General features: G+C 36.8%; 1 protein-coding gene across 2 annotated transcripts in view; it reads left to right on the top strand.

Moving 5' to 3' along the window:
- TNKS2 (tankyrase 2) overlaps positions 1–24,499 on the top strand; it is a 66,976-nt gene extending 42,477 nt beyond the window's left edge. Inside the window, exons 16-27 of one of the 2 annotated variants that reach the window (XM_036092763.2) lie at positions 48–267; positions 2,895–3,004; positions 3,711–3,899; positions 5,573–5,825; positions 6,681–6,763; positions 8,084–8,204; positions 10,899–10,996; positions 11,850–11,924; positions 14,614–14,719; positions 17,460–17,646; positions 21,181–21,337; positions 22,164–24,499. In XM_036092763.2, coding sequence (XP_035948656.2) covers positions 48–267; positions 2,895–3,004; positions 3,711–3,899; positions 5,573–5,825; positions 6,681–6,763; positions 8,084–8,204; positions 10,899–10,996; positions 11,850–11,924; positions 14,614–14,719; positions 17,460–17,646; positions 21,181–21,337; positions 22,164–22,226 — 1,662 coding nt within the window. In that variant the 3' untranslated portion in view covers positions 22,227–24,499. Of the gene's footprint in view, positions 1–47; positions 268–2,894; positions 3,005–3,710; positions 3,900–5,572; positions 5,826–6,680; positions 6,764–8,083; positions 8,205–10,898; positions 10,997–11,849; positions 11,925–14,613; positions 14,720–17,459; positions 17,647–21,180; positions 21,338–22,163 lie in introns of those variants that run through there. The other variant, XR_013449677.1, reaches the window with a different exon arrangement.
- The last annotated feature ends 751 nt before the right edge of the window (positions 24,500–25,250 follow it).

The raw sequence follows: 25,250 nt of genomic DNA, 5'->3' as shown, positions 1-25,250 counted from the left end.
GGGCAAACTTAAGTCAGTTCCTCCTTATCTGTTTTTCACATGCCCAGCATGGCGCAGACCCTACAAAGAAAAACAGGGATGGAAATACCCCTTTGGATCTTGTTAAAGATGGAGATACAGATATCCAAGATCTACTTCGGGGAGATGCAGCTTTGTTAGATGCTGCCAAGAAGGGTTGTTTAGCCAGAGTAAAGAAGTTGTCTTCTCCTGATAATGTAAATTGCCGTGATACCCAAGGCCGACATTCAACCCCATTACATTTAGCGGGTAAGTGAATGAAATTTCACAGATTTAAGCTGGTGACATCTAAGGTTCATTTTACCAGAGTAAAATATTTCCTGAAAGTAAACTGAAAAGATGCAGCTCAAATATCTCCTAATGCCACCATAAACCTGAGTGTGTTTGTGCAGGCCAAGTGTGTTTCGCGTTCACTTTAGTACTGGTGCGGTTACCTGCAGTAAGAACAATGGAAGGAGACTCTGCCGTCAGTATAGTGCTTTGGAATCTTTATTCCAGTCACCATAGTTTTAAGTCCTCTTTGGTGAGTGAGTTTTGGCTATAAAAACTTGAAAAATCAGCCTGCTTGAACAGCCTTTCTCATGGGAAGTTAAAGCTTTCCATTCTTTTGAGGACAGCTGTTAAGCACAAGCAGAAAAAAAATCTTAAGGCTTTCAAAAGTTACATAAACCTATTACCAAAGTTGTTACATTAATTCATGAGGCCTGCCCTAACAAGGTACCACACACTGGGTGACTTAACAGAAATTTCTTTTCTCACAGTTGTGGAGATCAAGGCATTGGCAGCATTGGTTTTTCCTGATGCCTCTCTCCTCGGCCTGCAGATGGCCACCTTCTCACTGTGTCGTCACTTGGCCTTTTGTCTGTTGTGTGCACTTGCCTGGTGTCTCTCACTACATGTCCTAATCTTTTATAAGGACACCAGTCAGATGGGATTAGGGCCTTCCCTAACAGCCTCATTTTAACTTTTATTACCTCTTTAAAGACCTTACCTTCTAATACAGTCACATGCTAAGGTACTGATGGTTAGAGCCAATACAAGAATTTGGGAGACAGTTGAGTACATAACATTTTTGTAAGTTTCACTCATGAAATTGACACAGTCCACCTTTGTTTCTAGTGCAGGTGCACAACATTTCGGTTCAGCTTCTTTAGCTGCGTTGAAAATGCTAAGGAATGGGCCATTAAAATCACTGAGTTTACAGCTAATACTTCAGTGGTGTTACATTGTAGGCATAATTTGACTCAGACAAGTTTATCTAAATACATATAGTTTAAAAAGAAAAAAGTAAATAGAGAAAAAAGTAATGCAGATGATTCTGCCACTTTGTGTAATATGGGAGATGGAAGTCTACCCTTCTCCCTTTTTTTTCCTCTGTTTATTTTAGTCTCATAGTGTGAATAACTGAGTGTGTTCCTAGTATTTAAAAGATAATTTTGGTTATATGTGATTTTTACCTTTAAGTTTTCACCCTCTGTAAGTTAGGACCCCACTGTTCAAGGAAAAGAATTATTCTATCTATATGTCTTTTAGAGAATTTTGGAAGTGATAAGCACAAATGCTAACATGGTGAGAAAAGGCTTTTATACTTCCACTTGCAATCAGAAGTTTCTCGTCCATGCAAGACAGGATGTGACCTGTGTGTATCTGAATTATGCTGTGTATATTTATTTAGATTAGCTTTTCTATATCTTTATGGTAGCTTATCTAGAACATTTAATAATTACTATTTAAACCCATGTTGTTGGGCACCTGGGTGGCTCTGTTGGTTAAGCGTCTGTCTTCAGCCCAGGTCATGATCCCAGGGTCCTGGGATTGAGCACCCTGTCGGACTCCCTGCTCAGCGTGGAACCTGCTTCTCCCTCTCCTGCTCTTCCCCTCTGCTCGCTCTCTCTCCTGCTCGCTCTCTTTCAAATAAATAAAAATCTTTTAAAAAAAATAAAAATAAATCCATGCTGTCTCTGTGAGTGGTAAATAGGTTGTATATACAAAACATTTCTTCCCACTTGTGCAGTATTACACCTTGAGACTTGGAAGGACTTTGGATTCATTGTAATACTTAGCTTATGGTAGTTCTGTGGTTTTGTTTTTCCCTCCTTGATCTTATTAAATTTTTTGGCTTTAAATCCTTCAGCAAAAGAATAAAAACTACAAGAAAGTAAATGTGAAAAATATTTTGAACTGTTTTAAAGTTTCAGGTGATAGCTGGTTTTATTTTGGCGAAGTTCAGTTCCAGATTTGCTCTCAATCTGTGATACTAAGCTAGCTGACAATTCCCAAGATGACAGCTAAGAGGTTATGGTATATTTATAAAATGCCAAGTTTTATTTCATGGCTTCAGCAACACTAGATTTTGCTGCCAGACTTGCAGAGATTATCCCAAAGATCTCTCTCTACAAAATGTCTCTATGTCCTTCTGGGAAAATAGGGTCCTGAGCCCCATGCTGGTGTGCTATCTCCTACTCTGCTGGCCTCTTGTGTTCCTAACTTGGCTTTTATATGCTTGAATGCCTCTTACTTGTAGCCCTTGAGACCATGTACCTGAATTTAGGAAGTTGCATATAACAACCATAAAGGCAAAGACTTTGGTAGAAGATTTTAAAAGGAAAGATACAAGCAAATCCATCAGTATAACTTTTGAGAGTCTCTGAAATGAATGAGTGTCATCACTGAAAGCTTCCAACTTGAGACCAGTGGGCAGTTTTTTCCATAAGATAAATTTTTAATAGACTCCAATGGGGAATATCAGATTTCTAGAAAATCTCTTTATTTTTTAAAGAATGTTTGTGCTTTTTATACAGATATATACAGATACATAAATGTAATTAATTTTTATATTAACAAGTGATAGTAATTTTACTTCTTTTCTAAATTAGCTGGTTATAATAATTTAGAAGTTGCAGAGTATTTGTTACAACATGGAGCTGATGTGAATGCCCAGGACAAAGGAGGACTTATTCCTTTACATAATGCGGCATCTTATGGGGTAAGTTCTTTCATATTACCTTTAAAAATCTCTGGAATTTTCTAAGTGAAAATCAGTATTGCAGTTCAAAGGGCATTTAGTTTGACTTTCTCATTTTATAGAGGAGTAAATATGAGGACTAAAGAGATTAAATAATGTCCAAGTCTCAATTCTGAATCTCTTGTAAGTGAGCTGTGTGACATGCAGCACATCTGTCATTCATTGTATTACCTTTCTTAGCACCTCTTATTTTCAGTGGGATGTTGATGGTTTTGTTTATTTGTTGGTGCCGGGAAACCCACTAGGACTCCTAGGAATCTGTAGAGATTCAGATGCATTGTTCCTGAGTTTATAATAGCCCTAAATGTTATAATCAGTATTGACCATCTTCAATAGTATAGTTGGAATAAGTGAGAAAGGTTGCTGGTTTATAAATTGATGTTCAGCAGTTATAACACTTGAATAAATGAGAAATTGTTTAAGTTGTATTCATTTATTTAGTTCCCATCCTGTGTAGAATTCTTAAATATTTTCTAATTTCTCAAGTTATTAAAACATCTGTAATTTTTAATCAACTACCCATAAATTATGATGTTGGGGAGAAACACAATTTTTCATTTCCAGAGTAGGTTTGAAAATATGGAAAAATAGGTATATAGCTAGTTTCTTTTTAGGAACTAAAATGTGATAATATTTCAGAGTGTAACAGGAGTATTTTCTTTTACAGCATGTAGATGTTGCAGCTTTACTAATAAAGTATAATGCATGTGTCAATGCCACGGACAAATGGGCTTTCACACCTTTGCATGAAGCAGCCCAAAAGGGACGAACACAGCTTTGTGCTTTATTGTTGGCCCATGGAGCTGACCCTACTCTTAAAAATCAGGAAGGACAAACGCCTTTAGATTTAGTTTCAGTAAGTGATGGACTCTTTGAAAAATCTCAGTGCTTTTCTGATTTTTTAAAGTTCGCTTGGTGTATATAAAATGTCTTTGTGGTGAATGTGGCAAAATCTATTTTTTAGCCCAATTTAAACATAGGACTTCTTTGGTGTTAAAATATAATATGTAAATAATAGGATTATCAGTCAGTTATTGTATCCTGAGTGCTTTTGGAAATAGGAAAAAGAAGTACATGGTATAGCTGCTTACATTATAGTTGGGAAACAAAACAGGCGCAGGCCCTCAGTGAAGGCTGTTAACAGTGCATACTGTGCAGAGTCATACAGGACATACGGGTCTTGATGAACTTGCCTAGCCAGGGACATTGCCCTCAAGGTACAGCCACAGAGCCTGCTTCTAGTAGGGATTCCCTTTCCTCCCCACCGCCTCTTCCCAGAGTTCCTGTTGCTTACCTCACCAGTAGTGTTCATGAAACAAGCTTGTTCCTCCAGTTTTCTATGAAGTTTTTGGGTTTTTTTCCTTCTTCTCCAAGGGAACTCGTGTAGGCATCTCCACTGTAGCCTTTACCTCTGCTTTGGCTGCTGGGACACTGGCGCCTCTCTGGCCTCGACCACTGGGGAAATTGACCAGCGTGGTGGAGGGAAAGGGAGAAGAAATTCTTATTGCGATGGGATGGAAGGGAAGTCTCTTCTGCAGATTGCTTTCTACTGAGAGTCCACTGTTACAAGTTACACTGAGAAGCTGATTGAGTTCAGCTGCATTGGGGGTTAAATAGATTTTTCTCAGCAGGCTGACAACCCAACCGTATCTGCAGTATTTCTTCAGGGAAATGTCATTCTGGTTCCAAACTATCTGGGAAGTGCACTTTTCTAATTCATTCCACCCATTTGTTAGTCGACCAGACATAAGTGATGTGAAACAAAGTGCTCTAGAGGACAGGTATGAGCTTTAGAGTCCAACAGACCTGCCGTAGAATTCCAGCTCTACCACTTGGAGTTGTACAGTCTTTCACCTTGCCTAATCTCAAAGCGTCTGTCACATCATCTATAAATGGGGGTTAAATATGTCTGGTTAAGGGGCACCTGGCTGGCTCAGAAGAGCATGCTACTCTTGATCTTGGGCTTGTGAGTTTGGGCTCCACGTGGGGTATAGAGATTACTTAAAAATAAAATCTTTAGGGGCGCCTGGGTGGCTCAGTCGTTAAATGTCTGCCTTTGGCTCAGGTCGTGATTCCTGGGTCCTGGGATCAAGCCCCGCATCGGGCTCCCAGCTCAGCAGGAAGTCGGCTTCTCCCTCTGCCCCTCCCCCCGCTTGTGCTATCTCACTCTCTCTCTCAAATAAATAAAATCTTTAAAATAAATAAAATAAAATTGATACTACTATAACTCATTTCAGTGTTTTTCAGAAAATCATAGTATCAAAGTTAGATTTTTTTTATGCTTTGCCACATTTAACAGGTTTTTTTTATTTTCTGTGTCTTGAAACATGTTCTGAATTGTTTTATATTTAATAACAGTTTGATGATATCACTTGTTCTACTTTTTAAAATAATTGTTTTTATATAATATGCAATTCTAGTGCAAATCTGCTGAGTCTTTGTCATATTTTTAAATGCATTCTGTTGGGTGTAGGAGAATTTTAAAACTTGCTTATCACAGATTTAATCTCTCTCTTAAACACACACTAGGCAGATGATGTTAGCGCTCTCCTCACGGCAGCCATGCCCCCTTCTGCTCTGCCTTCGTGTTATAAACCTCAAGTGCTCAATGGCGTGAGAAGCCCAGGAGCTACCGGAGATGCTCTGTCTTCAGGTCCATCCAGCCCATCAAGTCTTTCTGCAGCCAGCAGTCTTGACAACTTATCTGGGAGTTTTTCTGAACTGTCTTCGGTAGTTAGTTCAAGTGGAACAGAGGGTTCCTCTAGTTTGGAGAAAAAGGAGGGTGAGACATTCTGCAAAAATAACTTTCTGTCTTGTAGCCACATATTTGTCATTTAGAATGCTAACAAGTCATTTTTTAACCTTAAATACAACTGTTAGTATCAGATTAATTAGCATAGCCTTCAAGTTTTAGTCTTTTATTGTTTTCTTCATGTTAGTAGAATTCCTAATGAAACTTTCTCCTTCTGAGTTGAGAGTTCACGAGTCTTATGCCGCTAACCTACTACTTAGATGTAAATATACTTTTTGAAAGGTTTAGAAGTCTTGTGGTTGAGTAGGTCTGCCTTTATTTACCTCTTCCAGTGCATTATTACAGTTACGAAATACCTTTATTCCATGTCAAAATACCCAATTGTGAAGATCGTTTTAAGAGACAGAAAAAGACACACATACTTACAGTCTATAAAACTGTTCTCTTTACTTTTTACCTGTCAAAATTTCTCTCACCTTATGCAGCATTGTGGAACTTGTTTGCATAAACTTTTTTGTGAAGTAGCTTACATTCTCAAAGATAAGGAATTTTTTTTTGAGCAGAAATAAAATTGACTTATTAGTTTCAGTATGGACACTTATTTTAAAGATACAGTTAAAAGTAAAAATTTTTTTAATGAAAAGATTTTTTTTTTTAACCTGAGAGTGCCCCATTGGCTGTTTCTTCTAATGATGTTGAAATTTTGTAGCTTTTTCTTTCTGCAATTTTTGATGCTATGTTCAGATATTCAGTATTATATCCCAAATGCCAATTGGTAATTTGCTTCATCTTTACATTCTTCATGTGTATAGTAATACCACAAAACTTTGATGTTATAATGTTGATATACGTTACTCTGTTCGTTCTGGATTTTTTATTTTCCAGTTCCAGCAGTAGATTTTAGCATAACTCAATTTGTAAGGAATCTTGGACTTGAGCACCTGATGGATATATTTGAGAGAGAACAGGTGAGTAGATGAATTATTTTGCTTGGTTTGGTTTTCTATGGGACCTCAAGGAAAAATTAGGACATACTTGAAATGCCCTGGACCATTCAGCCTGTTTGTGGGGAGAGGAGAATGGTTTTTTAAGACTGGAAATCAGTCACTCTTCTAATTTGGCTATCTTGGAATTTCTATTTAGTTTATTAGCACATAAAGGTGGACTCTCATGAAATTAAAAAAAATACATGGAAACAAATGAAAGTACACATTTCTTTCAAGTGCACATGAGACATTCTCCAGAATAGATCACATGATTAAGTCACAAATCAGGCCTGAACAAATACAAAAAGATGGAGATCATAGCATGCATATTTTCTGACCACAATGCTATGAAACTTGAAGTCAACCACAGGAAAAAGTTTGGAAAGACCATAAATACATGGAGGTTATACAGCTTTGCTATTAAACAATGAATGGGTCAACAGGAAATCAAAGAAGAAATTTAAAAATGCATGGAACAATGGACTCTCATGTAGTAATAGTAAAATAGCTTTCTCCAGTGGAAAGCTTAGCTTATTTAGCCCTTAAAGTAGGTTATCTTTGAGCTCTTGTTTGTTCAGGTCAGTTGTGTCAGTCGCTACCTGCTCTGACACTTCACTGGCCGCTATGGGAAGGCACAGAGGTACACTAGGTATATATCTGGGCTTTTCTGGAACAGTCCCAGTTTAAAGTACACTGTCAGAATATATTTACTGATTTTTTTTGGTTCAGAGAATATGGTTAACGTAGACTTATACCCCTAAGAAACTTTTGATCTACTTATGGAGCTCTAACAATATATGAAGAAATAACTTTGAGGCATGGATTTTAGAAATTCCAAGAAAAAAAGGTTACTGCGTGCTGGACTATTCAGGGAAAGCTTCAAGATTTCTGAATGTCTTCAGTTTCATAAAGTGAGAATAATATATTTGAGGGAAAAGGAATAGTTTGAACCCTGAGGCAGAAGTACTAGTTAGCGTAGTCCAGAGTCTGGAGGAAGCAGTGAAGGCATTGTATAAATAGGTTGGTTGTAGAGTGATGGTAGATAAGTGCATTTTTATTTTGCAGTTTAAGTCAGCTCAGGTTCTTATGCTGAATGAAAATAATTATATTTTTGGTAGTTCATACCTGTAATTTAATTAGCTGCAACTTTTCAGCTTCAGTTTAATAACTGGTTTGCTTTCATTTCTAAGCTGTTCACAAAAATCCGAAGTAAATATATAAATCTAATACATTATAAGAACACCAGTATATGAATGTCTAGCAAATGTAAGCCTTCTAAACAGTTTCATCCTCTTTTGTCAGATCACTTTGGATGTATTAGTTGAGATGGGGCACAAGGAGCTGAAGGAGATTGGAATCAATGCTTATGGACATAGACACAAACTAATTAAAGGAGTTGAGAGACTTATCTCTGGACAACAAGGTATTTCATTTTAAATTAATGCTATCATCAGTTTAACAGTTGGCATAAAGACAACCCTCAACTTACTAAATGATAATATATAAATCTGTGAGAGCAAGTCCATTTAACAGGAAGAACACTAGGATTCAGGAAACCTGGAATCAAGTTGTAACGCTGCTACTGTTAAGTTTCCTGAGCTTCTGCTGGTAATTTTGTGAACCTAAGTAAAATTTCTGGGCCATTCAGAAGTTTGGGAATTTTTTTCGCTCTTAAGTTACTCTAGCTCTAAAATTTTATGATTCTAAAAGATCAGAAACTTGAATATCTCCTATCTTATGGTAATATAATAGGCAACGCCTAGGCATTCAGGCTGCCTATAAAATCTTGTAAATCTCTCTTTTGTTGTAAATGGCTAAATTCTAAACACTTGTAGTGGAAGTACTGGGAAACAGTGTTCTGAGGAAATCTGGCAGAACAGCATTGAATAATATCTTTATTTCTTCTGAATGTTGGTACTTTAAAAAAGTGCAAATTGCATTTGTTCAACAGATGTTAACATTTCCTATGTACCAAGTCCTGGGTATGAAAAGGTGAATTGTTCTAAGTATCAAGACCACATTGTTAAACTGAGGGCGTGATTTACCATGCCTGGGGTCAGACACTTCCTGTCATTGAGGTCCTGGCTATACACATGGAGTTCAAAAAAAACCTAGACTAGCAAAAATGAAGACATTTTCAGGGAAGGATGTATGATAGGATAGGGTCCATCTCTTGAAAAAGAAAAAATACCTCTAAAAATTAGGTGATTGAAGCTAAGGAATACTTTAAACTGGAATTCTGGAATAGGATCAATTAAAGGTAGATGTACTTTACTTGCCTGGTAGGGTCTAAGGCAAAAATGTTTAAAATATGAGGTAGTCTGGAATATGTCTTATAATGACAAAATTGTATAAGAAAAAGGAGGGAACACCCATGGCTCCCTGGAATGTTAGTATACAATATAAAAAACATCAAAAATGAAGAGAAACCAGAACCCTCAGTTGTGGACGGCCATCATGACTCTACTAGAATAATAGGTAGATCTGGTTAGGATAGAAATTACAGTGGAGTACTGGAATAACGGATCATTTAGGATAAAGAGGCAGGTTAAAAAAGAAATTAGGCAGTGTTCGTTCATTAAACATACAGTGTCTGGGATACAGTTATTAAGACTGCATTGAAAGGCTCAGGAAACAATGGCAGAAACAAGATATACTGCCCCCAAGTGGCAGATGTATGTAACTCCATGCCATCTCTGGTCTGTAGTCATTCTGTTACATCCAGCTGCAATTGCAAAGGAACATTTGTTCCTACATGAAGGAGAATTGTCATGACACAGAATGACTGTGTCTGCTCTAGCACATCAGGGTCACTTGCCTGCATAAAGTTACCACCTTTCTTGTCTTCGTTTGAAGCCAGGATTCTATACATTTGTTATACCCAATTTTGCAAAGTGGAACCAGTGGTAGTCTTCTGACAGTCTGTCATTTTGCTGGCTTAGCCCTAGCTATAATTCAGTGCATCAAGTCAATAGATTACTTGTCCTTATCTAAATTGAGCACTGATAAAAGATCTTGGGATGGTACACAGATGCTTTAGTCAAGCATGTGTTGTAGTCTTTATTCTGTTAAGTCTTTATTCTCTGAAATATTCCCCTTTATAAGTCCCCACACTTCTTGTAGCTATTGTAATTCAGCTATAAGTCTTTATAAGAGTTTAGCATGTTGCTGGTAGTCTTGTTATTCAGACCAGTACTCAGAACTAGAATAGTGCTCTAACTCTCCAGGGCAAACTGCCATGCGCTGATCTAGCAGTAATGGATTTGATCCCTGCCTGGGAAAACAGCAGAGCTTTAGAGATCTTGTTGTAAGGACTGAAGGAGAAGTGTGTTACAAATATACCAAAGAAATTAGAAAATTCTTTTTGAGATTCCACATAAGAAACTTTTGTGAGAGTAAAGGTTCAAAATACATAGTTATCTTGACCATTGACGTTCAGAAAACACAACATTCATTGCTGAATTAAAAACTGTTATGGGTTAGAATAAGCATTAAGTAGTTAGTAAACATTATGGAATTATCATTCTGAGATGATTCAGAATTATCTGAGGCTATACAAGTTTCTGTCATAATTCATCCTCATATTTACAAAAATTAAAGACTCAATGCTGAAAGGGCTGTATAGTTAGTGAAGGAAGTAATCTGAAGAAAAAATGTGTGACAAGCGCCTTAAGAATAAGAGATAAAGAATAAAAAGATTTTCTGAACTATTCCCAGAAAACCCTTACAGCTTGTTGAGTCAAAATTAGTAGTCTAAATGCAGTGTGGTGTTCTGATTTGGATCCTAGAACAGAAAAAGGACATTAGTGGGAAAAACTGGTGAAATCCAAATAAAGTCTATAATTTACTAAGTGGGACAGATGCACTGTGGCTATATAAAATGGTAACATTGGGGGAGCATTAATGTCCTTAATGGTAACATTAGGAAGTTGACTGAAAGGTACACAGGAATTCTCTGTATGATCTCAGCCTTCCTGAAAATCTAAATTCGTCTAAAATTAAAAGTTTTTAAAAATCAGTAGTAAGCATCAGATAAATGAAGCGGCTGTTTTTGGTTGATGTTAATTGGGGCATTTTTTTGGCAAATATTTTTTTACCTTCAAATTTCATTTGCTAGGTCTTAACCCATACTTAACTCTGAACACCTCTGGAAGTGGAACAGTTCTCATAGATCTGTCTCCTGATGATAAAGAGTTTCAGTCTGTGGAGGAAGAGGTATGTTCATATACCTTAAATGAATCTTGGTTCAGTAGCTAAACTTCCTAGAGGTTTCCAGATCTTAAAAATGTAGGGTTTTTTAGTTGTCCCTAACTCTTTACCACCTGGAAAACATTCACAATCAGCCTTTAAGGTACACTTCCTAAGTAAACTTTAATTCCAGTAATTTGGTTCAGTACTACAATTAATACTAACCCAGAATTCTGTTGGAGAAGAGTTTACTGTCATTTGGGGAAAAAAAAAAAAATGCCAATATTCCCTCCCTTCATGAAGGCAATTACAAAGCCCAGTATCTCAGACAAAACCCAGAGTATGTGGATGCTACTTATCCAGGAAATTTTTCTTCCAGCTTTCTTTCCACAAAACTCTAGGATCTACTGAAATCTCTGAATAGTGCCTTACACTTTGAAGAACATATGTGTGAGGAACACAGAGATAAAAAGTTGAGTAGGACTGAGTTCTAAAATTCAAGAAACTCCAATTCTCAATGAAGTACAAATTGTGCTTTGTTATGAGGGCAACATGAATGGAAACAGATAAATAATTGTTTTGTTTTTTAGCATGTCAGGTGGTTAGCTTTGTATGTTTAACTCACCTGTGCATCTGTTTTTTCTTTAGTTTGCATTATATAATTTTCACCTGTAGTTTTCAGATTGACTAGCTAATTAGCTAATAGCTATCTCTAGAAAATAATACTTGTGAACTTATAGAACTCATTCCTTAAACAACAAAAATATTAAAATCTCATTTTGTATTCTCAAAAATAGAATCATAGGAGTCAAGAACCATGTTCCCCATATCAGAAAAAACAAAAGTTAATACACATATATTTGACATATTTTTCCATCAGATGCAAAGTACAGTCCGAGAACACAGAGATGGAGGTCATGCAGGTGGGATCTTCAACAGATACAATATTCTCAAGGTAAGAAGTTAGTGAAAATAAAGTTTTCTGAGACCATAGTTTTTCAAAGCCTGAAACGATAATTAACTTTCATAAGAATATAATGGTCTTTCTAGCCTAATAAGTCTTTGACATAGCATCAGAGGCTATTTTGGGAAAGATTATATCCTTGGAAGGTTAAGATTTTCAAAATCCTATACTGTTTTCTTTTTTTTTTTAATACTGTTTTCTTTTTGGTGCTGTTTTTGTAATGAATAATTAAGCCCCTGCTGAACATACTCAAGTTTAGAGGATATGCTTTATCTTGGAATAATGATAAATCCTGTAGGTTTAGGACTTTAAATATATAAACTACTGTTAAGGTACTCTGTTATAACAAAGCTGAATTTTTTTTGTGGCTCAGGAAAGGCCTCCATCTTTATATTTATACCATGCTTCCTTTTATTTGTCTTGTGACTACTCCAGGTTTCTTTTTTTTTTTTACTCCAGGTTTCTGTGAGTCCCCATACATATCACTTTTCTATAATTTTAATAGTACTCCCTCTATATCTTCATCTTTTCCAAAAACAGTCTTTAAAAAATGTTTTAAGTCATTCAAATGAGAGTCCTGTCTTTTTCTTGACAGGACTTTCTCAGGTATTCTTCTCAGGGCCTTTTCCAGCTTTGCTATGTTTTTCTTGAACTACAGCAAGCAAAAATGCATACTCTACTTGAGATGCATAAATATTTTTGTTAACTATGTTGATATATTTTAATTCTAAAATAAGACAATTAAAATGTAGCAAGTGTCTTTATAATACCTAAATTTTAAACTCAAAAATGAATAGTATCAAATCTTTCATCTGTTTTATATTACTGTTTCAGAATAATAAACTATTATGAGTATAATATTAGATATCATATTTTAGAGTTAGTGAATACTAAAACTATTTATTGAGATTGCTATGTTCATACTATTAAATGATTTGAAACAAAAGCACGCATTATTCAGGTAAAGGAATCCTACTTCTGGAATTTCCTTTTTATTAGTTTATATCATAGTATGACAAGAATAACGTCTTGAGATTTCCATTCATGAACATATATAGTAATTTTTAATAAAACAAATAATTATGCCTATTACAGGCAAATTTCAGTCAAGGCTGCATTATCTGCAAGCAGTAACAAAATGTGTAGAGATTTATTAAGGGTAAGGGCAGGAGAGAGAATATGTTTTTGATTTTCAAAATAGTTAAAGTCAAGCAAAGATATGCTGTTTTCTTCCTCTGTAAAGATATTTTAATGCAATATTTAATGAATTTTTCAATGATTTTTGTTTTTTTTTTTTTTTTTAACATGAATGAGATCTCTGTCAGTTGTGTTCGTTGATTACATCTGTGGCAGTATTTTAAGTGTTGTTTTTTTTTTTTTTAAGATTTTTATTTATTTATTTGACAGAGAGAGACACAGTGAGAGAGGGAACACGAGCAGGGGGAGTGGGGGAGGGAAAAGCAGGCTTCCCGCAGAGCAAGGAGCCCAATGCGGGGCTCGATCCCAGGACTCTGGGATCATGACCTGAGCCGAAGGCAGACGCTTAACGACTGAGCCACCCAGGTGCCCCTATTTTGAGTGTTTTTGAGCCAAGACTAAAACCACCACCTGCCAGATGTGCTCTAGGACCAGCAGGGGGTGTAACACCTTTAAACATAGCCAAGAAATAGCTCTAGGATTGTGAATTTTGATCCTAGAAATACTCCAAATGAGACCAGCATCCATCCATCTTTAACTCTTCTCCATACAAAAATTTTAGGAATTGGAGGGATAGGGAAGAGTAGAGGGTGTGTCTCTGTGTCTGTGTACGTATTTTAAAAATGGTGTTTGAGGGTGCCTGGGTGGCTCAGTTGGTTGGGCGACTGCCTTCGGCTCAGGTCATGATCCCGGAGTCCTGGGATCGAGTCCCACATCGGGTCCCGGCTTGGCGGGGAGTCTGCTTCTCCCTCTAACCCTCTCCCCTCTCATACTGTTTCTCTCTCTCTCTCTCTCTCTCTCTCTCTCTCTCTCAAATAAATAAATAAATAAAATCTTCAAAAAAAAAAAATGGTGTTTGGAGAACCTGGGTGGCTCAGTCGTTAAGCATCTGCCTTCAGCTCAGGTCATGATCCCAGGGTCCTGGGATGGAGCCCTGCATCGGGCTCCCTGCTCCACAGGAAGCCTGCTTCTCCCTCTCCCACTCCCCCTGCTTGTGTTCCGTCTCTCGCTGTGTCTCTCTCTGTCAAATAAAATCTTTAAAATAAATAAATAAATAAAATGGTATTTGGTGTGGCTATTCCAAATATTTTTAATTAATAACAGATAAAGATGATACTTTGAGCCAGATAAGGTAGGGAGAGGTGAAAGAGACTGTCTCTTTTTAATACTTATATACAGAACTCAACCTACCTGATCGGAAGATGTTTTAGTAATAATTCTAAATTAGAATGGAAGTATTTTAGTCAATTGACAGTATTCTTGATGTTCACATAAGGCTATATAAGTTTTTGATTTCCAAAATGTAGCTATATTTCTGTCTTTATGTTTGAGACCAAGTATTTTTAGTTGACTAAAATAAAACAGTTTACATTTCAGAAAAAACTTTTGCCTCTCTACTGGCTATGTGGCCCATTTTGGTTGAGATGAACAAGTAGGTAAGTATGACCTAAAGATTTTGATTTTTCCGATTTCTTTTTTATAGATTCAGAAAGTTTGTAACAAGAAACTATGGGAAAGATACACTCACAGGAGAAAAGAAGTTTCTGAAGAAAACCACAACCATGCAAATGAAAGAATGCTATTTCATGGTAAGAGTCCTCTTCCCCGAGATGCCTGGCTGGCTCAGTAGGGAGAACATGCAACTCTTCATCTCAGGGTTGTGAGTTCAAACCTTACTTAAAAAAAAAAAAAAAAGATTCTTCTTCCCCTACCCTACCACCATCCTCTTCTACATTAGTTTTTTTTGTCACATAGGAAATAATGAGTCTATTTTTCTCATGCCATTTTTTAAAAATAAACATTATTTCTGTAAATATTACATTTATATTTGTATTTCCAATCTCTTTTGAGTTTGTATATTTTATAATGGATTTATAAATAGGATTGCCATAAGGACAAAATATAGAAATGGAAATGTTAACTATTCATATTTTCCTATTCTCTTTATATCTATGCTGCATATTATGATCACTCTTGAGAAATGGTGTATTTTACTTTTAACTAGTTGATTGAATTAAAATTAAAATAAGGTCTGAGGGGCACCTGGGTGGCTCAGTCAGTTAAGCATCTGACTCTTGATTTCGGCTCAGGTCATGATCTCAGGAGGTCGAGCCCCGAGTTGGGCTCTGTCTGCGCTGAGTGTGGAGTCTGCTTAAGATTCTCTCTTTCCCTCTCCCTCCCGTCCACCCACCTCACACAAGCTCGCTTGCTCTCTCTCATTCTCTCTCTCAAAAAAATAAAAATAAAATGAAATAAGGTGTGAAAATCGCCTCAGAAGACCGTACACATCCTATTCTGCCTTTGATTCTAAGTGTCAAAACTACATTTAACTTCATTGTGTTAAAAGAGCCATTGTCAGTTAGGGGTGCCTGGCTAGCTCAGTCGATAGAGCATGCCACTCTTAATCTTGGTTTCCTGAGTTCAAGCCCCATTTTAGGGATGGAAATTACTTAAAAAAAATAAATAAAATATAAAAAAAAGCCATTGTCATTGAACTTAGGGAATTTTCTGAGAACTTCTGTAGAATTGAGAGCACCTTTATTCTTGAAATTTCTTGGGTTTTTTTTATGTTGCAAACTAACAGATGTTGATTGGTCTTTCTTTTTTTTTTTCTCTAAGCAGCGTGGAGCCCAATTTGGGGCCTGAACCCACAACCCTGAGACCAACACCTGAGCTGAGATGAAAGGTCAGACGTCCAACTTACTGAGCCACCCAGGCACCCCTGGTCTTTCAAATTTATAGCAAAGATGAATATAGATAGTAATATAGTGTTTATCAAGTCTTCAAGCACATAGTAGCTCCCATCTGTTTTTTCATTTGGCCTTAATTGCAGAAAATTTTTTAGAGACCTATAAAGTTCTATAAAACACAGCATTTAAATTTCACAATCCCCTGGAAGAATGGCTATAGCGGACTGAATTGGTGCATAATATCTAAATAGCATTTCTCATTCTGAAACCCTAAAAATCATTACGATAATGATTTGGCACAGAGTATTTATTTATGTACTGACTTGATGATTATAATGAATGATTTTTCTATTTTATAGTATAAATGATTTTGGTTTTTCCAAATTAATTCAAATAAGTGATTCTATTCTTCAGTGTATCTGTAAAGTGGAATTCAACATATTTTCCTGTCCCTTTATGAACGGGGACCTAATCTTGATGAATCAGTTAACTGTTATATTGGCTTTTCCCAACGCCCACCCCTCACCCTACTCTCCGGCCTGGTTCCCATGGCTACCTCCTTCCCTTTGGCTAAGCTCTCCTTGGCACACATGCAAGGAAGGGGGAGAAAGTAGTCAGTATGCAGAGAATGAAGGAACACACCACATATGCAGATAGAGTCTGGTGTAACAGGATGAAAGGCAGAGAAGTGGAAGGATGGGAGAGAAGAGGTATAAAGAAGAGAATGAACAGGGGCGCCTCGGTGGCACAGTCAGTTAAGCATCCAACTCTGGTGTTTGGCTCAGGTCATGATCTCAGGGTCGTGAGATCGAGCCCCAGGTAGGGCTCCACGCAGAGTCTGCTTAACACTCTCTCTCTTTACCCTGCCCCTCCCGCACCCCCCCCCACACACATACACATGCATGCATGCTCGTGCTCGCTTGCTCTCTCTCTCCCTGTCAAATAAATAAATCTTTAAAAAAAAAAAATGAACATGAGAAGACCACTTTGGGGATGCCTGGGTGGCTCAGTTGGTTAATCTCTCCCTTTGGCTCAGGTCATTGTCCCAGGGTCCTGGGATCAAGTCCCACATTGGGCTCCCTGCTCAGCAGGGAGCCTGCTTCTCCCTCTCTCTTTGGAGCTCCCCCTGTTTGTGCTCACGCTCTCTCTCTGTCAAATAAATAAATAAAATCTAAAAAAAAAACAAAGACCACTTTGGCCACTTTTGATACCTAGAAAATGTACACAGATATGAGTGTCAGTGTAAGACGTAATTGCATTCAGCCTTGCTGTATGAGGTGAATTGTAAAACTCTTGGTTCTGGATTTGTATGGATTTGGGGTCTGGAATTTGATAACTTTAGCATTGGTATTTCAAGTAATCTTTTTTCTAGTTGAATCTATGTGTGTCTTTTTTTTTTTTTTTGACAACTCATCCACCACCTTATTAGAAACATCAATCGATGTTAGCAATTCTTCTAAAGTAGTTATTTATTCTAAAAGCATAAACTAGCTGACAGTTAACTTGTTATCCTTGTTTTTTTATATTCTTTATTGTGGTGTTCATGTATGTATGTTTAAGAATTTAACTCCAAAGAGGATTTCATTTTATTTTTCTTCTAAGATAATTTTAAATTGTTACCCATCTACATGTATTTTAGGATCTCCCTTTGTGAATGCAATTATCCATAAAGGCTTTGATGAAAGGCACGCCTACATAGGTGGCATGTTTGGAGCTGGGATTTATTTTGCTGAAAACTCTTCCAAAAGCAATCAGTATGTCTATGGAATTGGAGGAGGTACTGGGTGTCCAGTTCATAAAGACAGATCTTGTTACGTTTGCCACAGGTAAGAGATTACTTGTTCTCATTTTTTTTTCTTTAAATTCGGTTAACATATGATGTATTACTTGTTTCAGGGGTACAGGTCTGTGATTCATCAGTCTTATACCCAGTGCTCATTACAACACATACCCTCCCCAGTGTCCACCACCCAGTTACCCCATCCCTCCAGCCCCGCTCCCCACCAGCAACCCTCAGTTTATTTCCTGTGATTAAGAGTCTCTTATGGTTTGTCTCCTTGTCTGGTTTCATCTTGTTTCTTTTTTTCCTCTCTTCCCCTATGATCCTCAGTCTTATTTCTTAAATTCTCATTTATTTTGATAAGAATTTGATAAGAACTGGTTTCATATTTGAGAAATTTGGGGAGAAGGGCATCATCTTCGACAACTTTAGGTATCCAAGCCAGGCATGTTTCAGGTTGCTTTTGGCCCTCTCACCAGTTGTAATAATAGCTAGTATTTATTAAATGATCTGTATAGGACAAGCATAGTTCTGAGAACTTGACCTATTTAATTTAATCATTGGAACACCTAGTGTTTTAAAGAATATGGAGTAGAAAATACCTTTGGACTTGAGAGATTTTATTGTGTCCCTTAAATATTATAGGACTGTAGATTTTTTAAAAATATAGTATTCAAGGGGCGCGTGGATGGCTCAGTTAAGCGTCTGACTCTTGATTTTGGCTCAAGTCATGATCTCAGGGTTGTGAGATCAAGCCGCATGTCAGGCTCCATTGCTGGGTGTGTAGCTGCATAAGATTTTCTCCCTCTCCCTCTGCCCCTCCCATCCCCCCTATTTAAAGTTTATGGGGTTTTTTTTTGGTTTTTTGTTGGTTGTTTTGTTTTGTTTTTTTAATTTGAGAGAGAGTGAGAGCGAGAGAGATCACATAGGGAGAGAGAGAAGCAGACCTGCGGCCTATCAGGGAGCCCTGTGTGGGGCTCGATCCCAGGACTCCGAGCCAAAGGCAGACGCTTAACCAACCAAGCCACCCAGGCATCCCCCCCGCCCCTCCTATTTAAAAATTATATATATATATGTATGTATATATAGTATTCATATATATATATAGTATTCATATATATATTATTCAAATGCTAAAATGGCATTACTTGCCAAGCCTAATTATTTCATAGAAATGCATGAGGGAGTGAGAGAGTCTCTCTTCCACTGAGATAGGATCCTAATCCTCTATTTATGATATTACTACTTGAAAAGCTACAGTGAAACATACCAATCCCTTTTAAAAAGCACGTTATTATCAAATAACTACTTCGCACTTTCTTTCTCCACTTTTAGTTACCCTGGTCTAATAACTCAGTTGTTAAAATCATTCAGATAACTTGCCCCTATTAATAAACTCCTCATAGGTAAGTATAAATTATCTTTTGCCATTTGAAAAATTGAGTAAAATTAATTGTTGAGATTTATTCTGTAGTTAGGACACTGCTTATAAAAATCTAGAACAATCTTCATCAAACATTAGCAAACATGAGAATCATTTAGAGGGCTTGCTAAAACAGAGATTCCTAAGCGCTACCTACTCAGTTGCTGATTTAGTAGGTCTGAGATGAGGCGCAAGAACTTGAATTTCTACCAAGTTCCCAGGTGATGCTGATGTTTTCTGATCACTGATGTAGAAGAAAGCCCGAGAGCAGTAGTTCTCAGCCTTGATGACACACTGGAATCACCTGGGGAGCTTTACAAACTACTGATGCCGATGTCTCTCCCCGCCCCCGCGCCAAGAGATTCTGTTAGAATTGATCTGGGCATTAGGAATTTTTGAAGTCTTCCCAGCTGATTTTTGAAAGGTTGCCAAGGTAAAGAACTGTAGTCCTGGAGGAAAACAAGGTCTGTTTTCATATTACCCTTGTTGGTTTCCCCTTAAATTTAGACTTGTGTAGGTGCCTAAAGTCAGCCCTTCTGGGCATGAACTCCCATCCACTTCTGTTTTAGATCATAAATTAATTGGACAGGTTAAAAGGCGTATAATTTCTTGAGATTCTATAAATTGAACTCTGCTGTCTTACTATCTGGAGGTAAAAGTTCTGAGCATTTAACCTATTTGACTTATAGTTAAATAATTCTGATTATAATAAGCAGTGTTTTAGTACCTCTTGTAAACTGTCTTTTAAACGGAATGGTTGGTTCTCTGCAAATAAGTTTATTAACTTAAGACTTTTGTATTTGGATTATCATAGGGCTGATTTTAACTGTAATAGAAATCTATTAGAAATGCTAAGGTTTCCAGCAGGCATATTTAGAACAAAAAGTATAGATAGCCTCTCTTCTTTGGAGAACAGAATCAGCTGGTTCACCAAAATCTTTTCTCCTCTGAAAAACAAGAGAAACCATGAAGTAATTAAAAAAAAGAAGTTCATTGGAAATAAGGAAGGTCAGTCATATGCCTGAGGGGATTGGGAGAGAATCTACTTAAACTTCTGGTAAGGGAACACTATTTGAAGAACTAACATTTTAGCTGAAACCTAAAAAAATGAGTGTTAGCCAGTTGAAGAGTGGCAGAATAGACACCATTTTTTGTGGTAGAGGAAACAGTGTGTATGATGGCCATGGGGTTAAGAAAGTTGGCCTGTGTGAAGAAAGAAAATTAATGTTCCTGGTGCACAATGAACACGAAGCAAGATTTGAGAATCTGGAGCCATTGTAAGGAATTTGGATTTTCTTCAAGTACACTGAGTAGCCTCTACAAAGTTTTAAGCAGAAAAGTGATGTAATTTGATTAATGTTTTATGTGTTGGGTTGTTTTTTTCTAAATAACTGGTTGCTTGGATGGAAAATAGTTTAGCTAGGAATTAGAGGAGAAATAGGAAGAGAAGTTCAGAAGCCATTGTTCCCAGTCCAAGTTTGTTTTTTTTGTTTTTTGTTTTTTTAAAGATTTTATTTATTTATTTGACAGAGACACAGCGAGAGAGGGAACACAAGCAGGGGGAGTGGGAGAGGGAGAAGCAGGCTTCCCGCAGAGCAGGGAGCCCGATGCAGGGCTCGATCCCAGGACCCCGGGATCATGACCTGAGCCGAAGGCAGATGCTTAACGACTGAGCCACCCAGGCGCCCCTGTTCCCAGTCCAAGTAAAAATTTTGGTGATTTGAACTTAACAGTAGCCATAGAATTAAGAGCATGAATTTCAAATACATTTTGAAGGTGGAATCAATTAGACTTAGTTAAATATTTAAGTCTTAGATAAATTCCAACTTTGCAAGTTACTTCATGGGAGTCCCTTAAATCCTCCTTCCCACTTGGGCTGTGGTTTGTGCTTTTGCTCTGGGTACAACAAGATAGCAGAGCCTCCATCTCTATAAGGTTGTTACATTTTCAGTTTATATAGTTAACATAAGAATTAAAGTGGCAAATTCATTAATGAGAGTAGTAGAAGACATTCTTACAAAGTTCTTTTTAAGGATGAAATGCCAAAACCAACTCTGTTTATGTCTGAGTACATTAAAAAACTTAGGTAGCGTACAGAAATGAAACTGCCCTGTACTTCCTTGTTGTCATGGAGATCTTTTCCTTTTCCTGTTACAGGCAGCTGCTCTTTTGCCGGGTAACCTTGGGAAAGTCTTTCCTGCAGTTCAGCGCAATGAAAATGGCACATTCTCCTCCAGGACATCACTCAGTCACTGGTCGACCCAGCGTAAATGGTCTAGCATTAGCTGAATATGTTATTTACAGAGGAGAACAGGTAATTCAGTTTTATTTGTTCATCTTCAGAAATGATTTAGAGCCATACTTCTTACTAGTCTCTTAAATTGACAAGGCATATTGCCTTAAAAACTGGGTTGGGGTTTTTTTTAACTTTTATTTGGAAATAATTTTAGATTTATGGAAAAGTAGCAAAAATAATAGAGAATTCCCGTATACCCTTTACCCAGATTTTCCCAACGTTAACATTTTCTCATTCTCCCGCGTATGTGCAAATACAGATTTTTTTCCTGAACTGCTGGAGAGGAAGTTGTAGGTTTGCTGTGTAACCTTAAATGCTTCAGTGTGTATTTCCCAAAAACAAGGACATTCTCTTTTAAAATTATCAACATTGGGAAAATACCATTGATAGACTATTATCTTACAGACTTTATTCAGATTTTGCCAATTCTGGTGGATCTTTTTCTTTTTTTTAACCTTCTGTAAAATATAATTAATCAGAATCCTGTATTTAGTAGTTAACCTGTCTGTAGCAAAGAAGCGTACAATTCCTTCTTGCTGTTAGTGACACAGATCCAGTCAAAAGCATCTCTAGAGCAGTATTCTGAACTGCGGATATGTAGCAGGATCACCTCAGTTACTAAAAACAAACACATGCTTAGGATTCATCCTAGACCTGACCTGCTTATTCGGAACCTAAGTGGGATTGAAATCAAGGTAAGGATGTTTTTAAGAAAATGTCCTTAGATGATTCAGATCCACACACTAACTTAGAACCTCTTCTCTAAAGATTAGGAATACTTATGGTAAAATCACCTTTCAAAAAAATTTGTTTACCAATATTTAAATTAATCTTTCTCTTCCAGGCTTATCCTGAATATTTAATTACTTACCAGATTATGAGGCCTGAAGGTATGGTTGATGGATAAATAGTCGTTTTAGGAAGCTAAATCCACTGAACCTAAAATCATCTAAGCAGCTGGTGGCCTCTTAAATTTTACTCCTTTGCTGAGAAATATCATCTTGTCCACAAGCCTGTGGCGAAAGGATAAAAAATGTGAAAGAAGTTTAACATTCTGACTTGATAAAGCTTTAATAATGTACAGTGTTTTCTAAATATTTCCTGTTTTTCAGCACTTTAACAGATGCCATTCCAGGTTAAACTGGGTTTGTCTGTACTAAATTATAAACAAAGTTAACTTGAATCTTTTGTATGTTATGCATTGATTCTAACAGAAATTGTAATCCCCTCAACAGAACTCATTTTACTAATACAGTACTGTGTTCTTGAAAACACAGCATTTACACTGAATACAATTTCATTTGTAAAACTGTAAATAAGAGCTTTTGTACTAGCCCAATATTTATTTACATTGCTTTGTAATATAAATCTGTTTTAGAACTGCAGCGGTTTACACATTTTTTTCATATGCACTGCACATCTGTACTTCATCTTGCATCATCATGATTGAGTGAACTTTACATTTGATTCCAGAGTCTGTGTTAAGCTGTTAACAAAGACTTTGTCAGTTGGGAAAGATTGATTTATCAGATTTAATTTGCTGATGGAAGCATTTATCTCTCATTAGGAATCTTTCCCATTGAAGAACTTATTTCATGAATACTCTGGGGATTTAATTTGTGATAACTTTGTATGTATAAGACACATTCCAAAGAGCTCTATGAACCTCCTGATTATTAAAGACACTTCTTTTCTGGGTTTCACATGGGAAAATTTTCTCATTTCATTTTGTGAAAATTAGAGCGAGTGCTTCTTTGTTTTAGAGGCTAAATCCTGCCACTGAGCAACTATGTATTCTTTTCGTGGAGTGTAAATAGGAAGTTACATTTCAGAGGTAGGAAGGGTAATCCTGAATAATTTTCCAATCTGTTCTAATTACCCTAAATCTAAAGGGGAAAAAAAAGCAAATGGGAGTGGGTCATTTTTTTTTGTCCTAAGTATTTTTTTCTTGTTCTTCTTCCTTGGCCTCACTGTTATAGCCAATCTGTACACCATAAGTAGGCTGAACCCAGAACCATGAAATAAATGTAGGTGTCCCAGTTCTCTCCAGGTCACCTGCATGGGCAGGTGCTGTGACACGGTGCTTCCTGGTCCTGGGTAGCCTCACTGTGACATTCACAGTCACTTGGAAATACGCTTTGTGCACACATGGTGACAGGTTTGTTGGGCAGCTCTAGAGGGGAATGCTGTCCCATAAAATGCCATTCCTGTTTTCTGATGGAAAACTTATCTTTTCCATGAAATAGGCTTAACGCTTCTTGGCACAGAAACATGAATTATATATAGCTTGGCAGTCTATTTGTTGACTCTAGCTGCCTCAGGAGGCAAAAGGCAGGTTTATACTGACTTAAGTCTCTGTAAGTGAGAATGTTCCCCTTCGCTCTATGTACCAGTTCACTTTTGTTTTATATTTTATTCCATCTCTAAATTATCTGGCTCTTTACAGTAACTTGTACATAAAGTGCTAGAAAATCATGTTTCTTGTCCTAAGTAAGAGTTAATCAGAGTAAATGCATATCTGGAGTTGTTTCTATAATGTAAATTGTGAGCATTATTTAAGAGGTCAATTTTTGACCTTGAAAGTGCTTTTATACAGCTCTCTAATAATTGCAATTATGATCCTAATTTCTTGGAACACAAGTGGAGTCTGCCAAATTTTATATAATTTTTCAGATTCTGGAAGCTTCCAGATTTTATAATTAGAAGATAATGAGATGAGTTAATGGAGTTTATATTTACATATCTCTCAACATTGAGCCCATACCACTCCCCCTATAAGTGAATCTGGAATTGCTTATCACATAAAGTCATCAAGGTCTCTGAGTTTATATACTGCAGCCTGTGTTGTTTCATCTAATCCATTGCTTAATTACTGTGTTTTCCTATGAATGATTACATTGTGGTTAATATGTTAGCATGGCAATATTTTCAGATAGCTTTTTGTTTGTTGGCAGTTTGGGGGTGGCTTAGGGGGTGGTTGGGAGGATTTTTTTGGAGTGTTTGCATGAAATATCTTACTTTATAATGATGGAATTGCTTTTCTTTTGTCTTGTGATTTTGTTTTTTTTGAAGTGAGATTTAACTTTGTGTGTGAATAGTGCTGTTCTATCCATCTGGGGTGTCTTGTACCGTATCACATTCCATTCCCTCATTTAATTCTTAATAAAGTGTTCATTGGTTTTTCTGGGTAGCATGGTAATTACTGGAATAGTATAAATATGTTGAATGGTCTTTGAGAATATGGATTAAGATTACAATAAACCACAATTGCAGGAAAACAATGTAGTTCTGAGTCTAACAGTGATAGAGTGCAGTTTAAAGTTTGAAATTTTGAATGTTGTGACCATAACTTACTCAGATGCTTTAAGATGGAAGTAACTGTAAGATGCTTTCAGACATTTAATTGCTCCAATACAAGTTTTGGCAAACCTTGAAGCTTATTCCTGGGAAATCTGTCTTCTTCTAAAGAGGAGTGAATTTTTTGTTTTCTTTTTTCTTTTTTTTTTTTCTTAAGTAAGCTCTTGACCCAGTGTGGGGCTTGAACTCATGACCCCGAGATCAAGAGTTGCTGTTCTACTGACTGAGCCAGCCAGCCACCCCTAAAAAAAAAACCTTTATAAATTTTAAAATCTTAAAGTTAGTGGTATTTATTACTCTTAAAAGATAGTAATGTCTCTATTTTATATTTCAGTATAAGTGTTTTTGTGTATGTGATCAATTCTCTGCTTTCCATGGTAAGAAAATAATGGTGCAGATAACCCATGAGTCATTTTGCTTTGAAAGATTTTTCAGCAGCTTTATCTTACTGCTTCAGTTAGGATAATATTAAAGTGTTTGCTTGCTAGTTCCTAAGCATCCCAGTGTCTGATATGATCCAGTTGTTTGCTAGGTGGTGAGGAAAGAAAACATGTAAATAAATTTCCATAAGCTT

The sequence above is a fragment of the Halichoerus grypus genome, chromosome 7 (genome assembly GCF_964656455.1).
Source record: "Halichoerus grypus chromosome 7, mHalGry1.hap1.1, whole genome shotgun sequence".
In the NCBI taxonomy this organism is placed as follows: domain Eukaryota; kingdom Metazoa; phylum Chordata; class Mammalia; order Carnivora; family Phocidae; genus Halichoerus; species Halichoerus grypus.
This window is presented reverse-complemented; position numbering and strand designations above follow the sequence as displayed.